Source organism: Momordica charantia (assembly GCF_013281855.1).
Source record: "Momordica charantia cultivar OHB3-1 chromosome 9 unlocalized genomic scaffold, Mcharantia_2.0 BLBB01000009.1, whole genome shotgun sequence".
NCBI lineage: Eukaryota > Viridiplantae > Streptophyta > Magnoliopsida > Cucurbitales > Cucurbitaceae > Momordica > Momordica charantia.
The window spans coordinates 23,633,743-23,643,541 of record NW_028275167.1 but is presented as its reverse complement, the minus strand read 5'-3'; the positions used below and the strand labels follow the sequence as shown (position 1 = coordinate 23,643,541).

Genomic DNA, 9,799 nt, shown 5'->3' with positions numbered 1-9,799 from the left:
CTTAAACAAAATTAAGAACCACACTTATAATTAAAACAAAATTTAGAAATTAAAAAATTAGAGCGAAAGTTGTTGGGCAACATTGAACAACCTTCCACATGGTAAAAGAAGAAGTTGTCACGGTCCAAGGTATAAATCCATCACCCCCTAACAATGGATAACATGCTGAAACCTCGATCAAGAGCCAAGGTATACTCATAACTATGCATAACTACCCATTAAGCTATTAGCAACAATAGCGAATCATGCATCGAAAATGGAATCCGTCAATCTAAACCTACAAATACACAATGATTCACATCGTAGATCCATATACACAATTCTAATTACTCGTCTCAATACTAAATATCTGTAGTTATTACTGACTCAAACGTCGGAGTGTTTAATACCATCTCTCCCCGCACCCTCATCCACCCGGTTTAACAGCAAAGCGGCTGTATTAAAAATTAAAAAATATATATATGTTTCCCTTTTTTCCAATTTTTTAAAATTAAATTAATATTTTTTAGATAATCAATTAATCAGTCTCTTTCTTTTCTCTTTCTTTCTATCTGTCTCTTTCTCTCTCTAACAGTCTTCCCCCACACCTACTGACACCTCCAAAATTCTTAGAGAGAGAAACCCACACAAAAACCAGAAGCAAAAGCAACCCCATTTCTCTCTCTCTCTCTCCCTTGATTTATACCAGTCTCAGTGTTTAGAGAGAGAGAAGAAAACCCAGATTAACGAACCCAAAATCGTGGTCTACTCCAGTCTCTTTCTGGTTCTGCACCGTCTCATGTGTATTTATACACATATTTGAGCTGTGGGTATTTTCCAATTTTGGGTTACTGTTTGTGGAATGTGCGTTTTGTGAGATTTGGAGCCCTAGCGGGGTGGGTTGTGGATCCTGGGGGAGATTTGGCATTTGGATGTGAGGGAAGACAGAATCGTGTAGATCGGGTTATGGCGGAGATTTCTGGCGACGGAGGAGGGTTCTTGGCGGCGGCGGAGGTCAGCAATGGGCAGCCCACGCCGACTCCGATGCCGACACCGAATCCCACGCCCTTTACGGTCTCGGGATCTTTCAAGGAGGGGAAGGGCTCGTCCAGGAGGCGGACGTCGGTGCGACCGAGTATGGACGCCGACGACTTCTTCAACTTGTTGCACGGCTCGGATCCGGTGAAGGTGGAGCTCAATCGGCTCGAGAATGAAGTGCGAGGTGCGAAATGTGGTTCGATCTGGTGTTTTTTGGGGGGATTTTGAAGCGGCTTTTAGTGGTTTTGTTCAATGTTTGCGAATGAATGAATACCTTGCGTTTGTTTTTGTTTGCAGATAAGGATAGGGAGCTGGGGGAAGCTCAGGCGAAGATCAAGGCTTTGAAGTTGTCTGAACGACTGAGAGAAAAGGCAGTTGAAGAGGTTAATATTTGATGTTAATTATGCGGGTTTTTCTCGATTAGTTTAAATGGAACTGGAATTCCTTGCAATTTTTCTTCGGTGAGGTGGGATGTGATGGGAATATTCAATATGAATTCTACATCCCTTTATAATTGGAGACCATGAAAGCCATCTGCGGAGTTCGTGGAGAGCAGAATGGAGCATTTTTCTATAAGTAGTTGGGTTCACTATTTTTATAGTCGAGATCTATACTTCTTGATAAAAATCAAATCTCATACTTGTTCACACTTTTATTTTAAAAGCATTCCTTCCATAACGATAGGTGGGTAGTTCCCATTATTTATATTTCAGTTTTCTTGGCAATGCTGGGGTAAGCTTCATCTTGCCTAAGTGGGGAAGGAGTAAATCCTTATCCCTGCTTTCTGGTATAGCAACTAAGAACTCTGGAAAAGTACCTTTGATTTTCTAAAATTTCCCTTTGTTTGTAAAATGCTTTTTAAAAGTTTCAATTCATTCTTCCTCAAAGCGGCAGCCAGTATGATAACTGGTGGTCCTTGTATTTGGCAAATTTGATGATGCAGATTGCAGATTTGCAGTTTTCATTCATGCTTTACCTTATTGGTGAATGATGGAATTGGCATAATTCTTTTGTCATATTCATTTTATAAAGATGCTGGTCGAATTAGGCCCCCTTTTTGAGAAACGAAATGTTGTGCTGCATGGGTCATTGTGGCTCAAATTTTCCTTTTTAGTTTCTTTCACAATATGTTCCATAAAAGGTTTTTCACATTTCTATTTTTTACCTTCTTTTTATAATTATTTTTGCAACTTCTCAGTCAGTCTTATATGGTGGTTTTGATTTTCAAATGTTCACAATTATGGGCATTATGGACTTGTGAAACTAAGAGTTTCCTTTAAACTGATCTATAAGAAATTCTAGTACTCAAGTTTATCCTTCTTCATGAGGCTCTTCTTTTACTTCTGAATTTCCAAAAAAACTCTTTTCTATACTGCAGTCTGCAGAAAGGCTTTACTGGGTTTTTTTTTTTTCATATAGTTCCTCCTGCAGCATTTATGATGTCCAAGTCACCAAAGTGTGACCTGTCTATGTATATGTGTTCTGGAAATTTATTATATGGAAATGATTAATTTGATTTTGAATTGATATATAGCTGACTGAAGAACTTTCGAAGGCTGATGAGAAATTAAAATTGACAGAGTCTCTTCTTGAAAGCAAGGTATTCGCTGAACCCTGTTCTTTTGCCTTTGTTACACCGATTTGTTGATATAATAATAATTTATCATGTAACCTCTTGCAGAATCTTGAAATAAAGAAAATCAATGATGAGAAGAAGGCCTCGATGGCAGCGCAATTTGCTGCTGAAGCCACTCTTAGGAGGGTACACGCTGCTCAAAAGGATGATGACATGCCTCCAATCGAAGCCATTCTTGCACCTTTGGAGGCTGAGCTCAAGCTTGCACGACAAGAGGTACTATTCTTCGTTATATATGCCACAATAATTACTAACACATGTACCAAAGTGAGAATGAATTTACTAATGGGTTTATATTTGTTGTCTTGGTTTATTTCAAGATTGCAAAGCTTCAAGATGACAATAAAGCACTGGATCGCCTAACCAAACAAAAGGAAGCTGCTTTGGTTGAAGCTGAGAGGACTGTTCAAGTTGCCCTGGCCAAGGCCTCTATGGTGGACGATCTACAGAATAAAAATCAGGAGTTAATGAAACAGATAGAGATTTGCCAGGTAATATTTCTGATGTATGATGCTTGACACCCGAGCGCATTAGTTACTTCATCCATCCTCATTTTTTTAGCCTTATAATGAGGAGAAATTTATAGGTTTACTGGCCTGTTTTAGGAAGAAAATAAAATCTTGGACAAGATGCACAGACAGAAAGTTGCAGAGGTTGAAAAATTAACGCAAACTGTGAGGGAGCTGGAGGAGGCTGTTCTTGCTGGTGGTGCAGCAGCAAATGCTGTGAGAGATTATCAGCGCAAAGTTCAGGAGATGAATGTAATGTGCCGAAATATTCGAATTAGAAGTGTCTTTTCTTTGACATGTACTACTTATTTTGAATCTTTCGTGCATTACCAAAAATATTGAGGTTTATTTTTGTGTCCCTTCAGGAGGAAAGGAAAACTCTCGATAGAGAGTTGGCTCGTGCAAAAGTAACAGCCAACAGAGTGGCTGTAGTTGTAGCAAATGAATGGAAAGATGCAAATGACAAGGTTATGCCAGTAAAACAGTGGCTTGAAGAACGAAGATTTTTGCAGGTAAATTGAGTTTCAGGGCTCAATATTTTCACTGGGCGTATCTATTGCTTCCATGTTGATGTGCAATTACTTCTATTTTCAGGGAGAAATGCAGCAACTCCGTGACAAGCTTGCTATATCTGAGCGAGCTGCAAAATCTGAAGCGCAATTGAAAGTAATCTAATGTTTTCTCGACCATTGTCATTCACTGTACATGGTTTCACTGTTACTAGAAACTAAAAACCGCTGTGCTACTGTTTTCAGGAAAAGTATCAATTGCGACTTAGAGTGCTTGAAGAGAGTTTGAGAGGGTCTTCTGGTAGTAATAATCGAAGTACTCCAGAGGTAAGAAGTGTAAGCAATGGCCCCTCTCGTCGGCAATCTCTGGGTGGAGTTGACAACATCTCAAAATTAACCTCCAATGGATTTTTATCCAAAAGGACACCAGGTTCTAGATCATTGTCCTCGAGCAGTAGCACAGTATTAAAACATGCTAAAGGCACATCAAAATCATTTGATGGAGGTACGAGGTCATTGGACCGAGGAAAGGTGTCATTAAATGGACTTCTACCCAGTTATTCATTCAATCAGTCCTGTGATGCAAGCAAGGACAGTGAGGTAAATAATGATTGGAAAAGTAATCCTGATGAAAAGGGGAATGAGTCTCCAACTCTTGAGACTGAAGACAGTGTTCCAGGCATGTTGTATGATTTACTTCAAAAGGAGGTTATAGCTTTGAGAAAAGCTGGTCATGAGAAAGATCAAAGCCTTAAAGACAAGGATGATGCCATTGAGGTTGATGTTCTGGACAAGTTTGTTTTACGTTTATGTAATTTATACTTAGTATGTGAGTGAGTTTGATAGATACTAACTTGTTTTCTGGTATTGGTGCTCAATGTTTTTCAGATGTTAGCAAAGAAGGTAGAGACGCTGACCAAAGCAATGGAGGTCGAGGCAAAGAAGATGAGAAGGGAAGTAGCTGCCATGGAGAAGGAGGTGGCAGCCATGCGTGTGGAGAAAGAGCAGGAGAACAGGGCAAAGCGATTTGGTGGTAGCACCAAGGGCCCCGTTAGCGCAGCACAACTACTTCCTGGAAGGTATTAATTCAAATTTCTGTTGTGTACAAAACTAGTAAATGACTGAGCAATGCTGTTACTGTCATGAAACTAGTGCTCTGTTATGACTGTATTATGATTTCATATCTGTGATATTATCTTTTTTTTTTTCTGAAGATGCTAATCTATGTAATTTAGAGAGCTTATTATGATATGCTCCCTAATTTATGTAATTTCATTATATTTCTGCCACTTTTAATTAGTAAGATGTTGCATATATTGGGTTTAAATGATGGGAATTTGAAGCAGTTGTTTGGTAGACAATGCACGAGATATTAGGACTCAATTGGGAAAGAAAGTGAAATTTTGTTTTAAATATCATGCATATGTTCAGTTTTTTTCTTTAAGATGTTTGTTTTCTTCTTTTCCCGCCCTGGAAGTTGTTGTGTATATGGACACATGTATTATGATACAGATACTCTTATCAAGGTTCAAGATCATGGCTTGTAGACTGTTTGTTAAACTTTTTTACCCAAACCATTTTATTAACTATAAGTAATTGCAAAAGGTAGAGAAACCTAAACATGGTCTTTGTGGAGTTTAAATCTCTGCTAAGCCAAAAGTATAAAGATGAATATTAGTAATAGAAAAGGAACCAAAAAGAAACTACAGAATGAACTCATTCCCAGATCTCTGGCAGCTCCTGTCATTTATGATTTACTATGGAAATCTTCTCACTTCTAGATCTCCGATAAATTAGTGACCACTAAGTTTGTTCATTAGATCCTATCCGTTCTCAACACTATGGTGCCCTTTACCATTTCATTTAAGAAATTGTTTGCCAACTTGGGCACCAAACTGCTGGTTTGGGTGGCCAGGTTAGCACCCCTCATTGCCTCTATAACCGAAATAGATTGGGTCAGTACCTTACAAAAGGATCATCCAGCAGCGACAAAAAAATTTCCAGAACCCTGTCCCAAGAGAAAGGATAAAAGAGCTATGCTAATAGGTACAGTAGCTTCCTCTGGCTTTGGCATTAAACACATCTCTGCAAGTTAAGCAATACCAGTATTGTCTTTTATTGAGTTCACTCAGTAGTAATGATTCTCCCTCCGGCCACGAGCCAGGTAATGAATTGAATCTATTTTGGAGCTTTGGCTTCCCAGAACAACTTTGGAGGTGGGAAGAGTTCCAATGCTCCTCAACAAGTGATCTAAAAGAATTCTCAAGGACCATGATTAAGCATCAATCATTGAGGATGATAAGGATGTCCCTCAACTGTAGGTTGGGCTTGTTCCCCCATTTACCTATCAGATAGCCCTCAGCAAGTGGTCTAAAAGAATTTTCAACGGCCATGATCAAGCATCAATAATGGAGAATGATAGGGATGTCCCTCAGCTGAAGTAGGCCTGTTCCCCCATTTTCTATTATAGTCTCTGAAGTATATTAGTACATATGCACCCAACAAAGGGAAGGTAGAGCACATGATGAAGAATTGAGGGGCCACCCAAGTATCTTGCCACCACTTTGAGAGTTGCAAAAGGATTTAACTGTAAATTTTTAGATGGATGGGACTGGTAATGATGTGCACCTCAATGGCATTTCAAAATCTGATTACCTTCATTCAGTGTCGACAGTATAATCTTTTTACTCTGTGATGACCAATTGAGCAAAAGAAAAGAAACGATAATTTTATTCTTAGAAGTCTGATGACCCTGCCCTGAAGTTTATTTGCACTTGTGGCTTTTTGAAGCTTTCTTTATTAGACTTGACTATTTTCTTACGCTAAATTAGTACCCTAGTCCATTCTTGATATGTCTTGAAAAATGACTGGCATCTTTCATGTTTTCCAGAAACGTCGGACGAGGTGGATTGAATCGCAGCACTCAATGACAAGAAAGAACCGAATCTGCATTTGTTCAACCAAGAGTTTCCACATAGTTTATGATCTTTGCTCTTTTTTTTTTCACTCTATATTCTATTTTCTTCCTCATGATTGATCATAGTAGTGTAACCCGCATGCCAATGATCCTGTGTTCGTTAGAATTGTTGCCATTATAGAAAGAGGAAACTGAGGAGGACGACGCTGCACGAGGAGGTAATTGGAAATGCATCTGACTTAGGATTGTGATCCCGCTGTTTAGAGATCAGAAAAGAAGGGGAGAAAGGGAAAAAAAGGTTAAAAAGGAAGAATAGTTTGACTTGTTGGCTAACCAGCTTCTGTCAGGTTTGTTTTTTGAGTGAGCCAGTGATTGTGTGATTTGTATAGGTAGTCTCTCTACTTATTGGAATCTTTATTCTTGTTTCTTCTCTTGTCATATTCAGTTGATATATGATGAAATCTGCAATGTGTGTTGTTGGTTCAGGTATTGTTAATATATTCTTGTTATCACACAAACTCTTTATCTTTTTATTTGCCTACTGTTTCCTTGACAGTCTTTTATGAATCTTTGCTAGATAATCAGTATTTCAACAGTTGTTTTGGTCTTTTTTTTTCCCTTTATTTCAACTCGTAGGTTAGATACTTTTGACACGATATCGCTTTTATTGCAATGGGACGGTATTCAAACTCTTGAAATGTAGTCTAGATAGCGAGCTCCTCTCTTACCAAAGGATTGAATGAACTAAAGGTTTAAATTCTATTTTGATCTCTAAACTGTGAGATTATTCTATTTTGGTTCTTGAATTTTTTAGTTCCTCAGTTATTGAACTTTTATAAATTAATCATTTTTCTAATCAAAAGTTAAATTAATCATTTTAGTCTTTACCCTTTTTTTGACTTTTAGCAAATTGATTGGGTAGCTTTTGTGTGTGCCTGCTAATTTAATTACTTTTTGAACAAATATTTTCTTTTAAAATATTTTTATAAAAATGACCTTAATCAAAATACTTGTATGTTTAAGAAAATGTGATTTTAATAGCTAGTTTGTTTGGTTGTATTATATATCTAAAAGTGGTTTTATAATTGTCGATTCTACAAAGATTTTAAGTAAATCATTTAAAGTCACATTTTAGAAGATCAACTTTATTAAAAAAAGAAAAAAGGAAAGAAAAGAAAAGAAATCAACTTGATTTTTTTTTAAAGTTATTTTTATTTGTTATTAAATATTCTAGATTTAATATTATTTAAAAAAACGTTTAGCCCTCTAAAGCACTTAATCTAAATCCAGGCCTCATGTTGGAGGAGTTGAGTGTGTATTAATTACTATAATTATTCACATGCTAATATAATTTATCCCGAATATTTTAGTTTTTTCTAATTCTCAATCAGATTCTTCCACGAAAAAATGTGTAAAATCAATCCAGCACAGCTCAATGAATAAGACACCTATCTATTACCGATACCATTCTTAAGGTTAATGATTCAATCTCGTTAACTAAAAAATGTTGAAATTTGTTTATTGAACTTTTTGATGTCTCGTTAAATTATTGTCTTGTTAATATATTTGAACACGTGAACATGTCACATAGAATAAATGGATCCTGTGGATAAGCAGGTCAGATTTTGTTGACAAGTGAGTCGGTTTTCATGTATCGAGTAGCATATTCATGTGTTCAAATATGTTAATGAAACAATAATTTATTGATACATCAACTTTTTGTAAACAAAATTTGACCATTTTTGTACGAAATGACCTAATTGAAATTTTTTATACATTAAGAATAAAATTGATAATTTTAAAAATTTAAGAACCGAACGGAGAATTTTAAAAGATTATGGACCATTTGATATATTTAACCTTATTCACAATACTATAAATAATCTATAAAATAATAAGTAAAATTTTGATAATAATTAAATAATGTTATGAAATTACAAATTATTTACACCAAGGCCATATTCATAGAAGGGGAAAAAATTGCTTCATTTACACTTGAGAGCTCTCCTCCTAAACTCAAGAGGAAGATTAATATTTAAATGGGATGTTTTTTTTTACGTTTACTATAAATGTTCTGAAATTAGAATCTAATTCATTGATGTTTATTGAAACTATCTCGGAATATAAATAAGATATATAACAATTACTAAAATATCATTTTCTTATTTCTAATTAATTACAAATTCATTGAGTAAAAAGTGTGCTAATATTATTTTTTATTAAAATAATAATATATTTTAATTATTTTATTACTATTTTCTTGATAGTAAATATGTTTTATTATAACAATTTGTTTAATATTAACAATTAATAAATAATTAAAATAAAATTACATCAACTAAATAAAGATCAATGTAATTTTTATTAAAACAACCTCATTAACATTAAATTTTATTGTTTTAATATTTAACAATAATGAAATCTATTTTAACTATTTATTGATACTAAATAATAACAACAAAGTAAAACTAAATAGAATTTTTATAATATTTCATAATAAAATTCCATCAACAAATTAAAAGTTGTATAAATTTCATTAGAAGAAAAATGATTAATATGATACATAAACAAAGAAATAATAAAATTGTAAAATAATTAATAAAAAAATTATGAGTCTCATAGATAAATGAACGCAAAATTAAAATGATTGAAAAGGTGCACGTCCACCAAATAAAGAATCAAAATTGATCAAGTTTTAAAAGCGGAATGTTATTAAGTTGAGGTGGGTCCCACAAATTGGTTTTCTATATTTTTTTTAGTACAACGACGTCATGTGGAGATGGAAGATTCAATGTGGATGAGTTTTTTTAGTACAACATGTGGGAGTGGTGGATCGAACTCACAACATCTTAATATGTTAATTAACACGACGTTTTAATCGAAAATAGATATTTTAACTAATTGAACCAATCGATTTCATTTCTATAGTTAACTAAACATTATCAAACAGACGCCCTCCAATATTCGAATTTAAAAAATATATATATATATATAGAGGGGAGTAAGAGCATCTGTTTGAGCATAAAGATAGATTGGTCAATCAAACATTACTCAAAAAGTAAACAAAATCTCAATTTATGGATATTTGTCATAATAAATAATAAATAAATAAATAAAAAGGCAGAAGACTAACACTATTTTCAAAGTAATACTGACCACCACCATGTTCAAACAACTCTGACAGATCACTTGATTGTCTGAATTCAAAATT

At 34.9% G+C, this 9,799-nt stretch overlaps 1 protein-coding gene across 1 annotated transcript; it reads left to right on the top strand.

Moving 5' to 3' along the window:
- The first annotated feature begins 564 nt into the window (after positions 1-564).
- On the top strand, positions 565-7,073 carry LOC111024396 (microtubule-associated protein 70-2). The gene is made up of 11 exons (XM_022302076.2): positions 565-1,201; positions 1,315-1,400; positions 2,552-2,617; positions 2,699-2,869; positions 2,974-3,144; positions 3,259-3,414; positions 3,528-3,674; positions 3,757-3,828; positions 3,918-4,448; positions 4,560-4,750; positions 6,562-7,073. Exons 1-11 carry the CDS (start codon positions 946-948, stop codon positions 6,599-6,601), a joined length of 1,887 nt encoding a protein of 628 aa, XP_022157768.1. The 5' UTR covers positions 565-945; the 3' UTR covers positions 6,602-7,073.
- Positions 7,074-9,799: the final 2,726 nt, after the last annotated feature.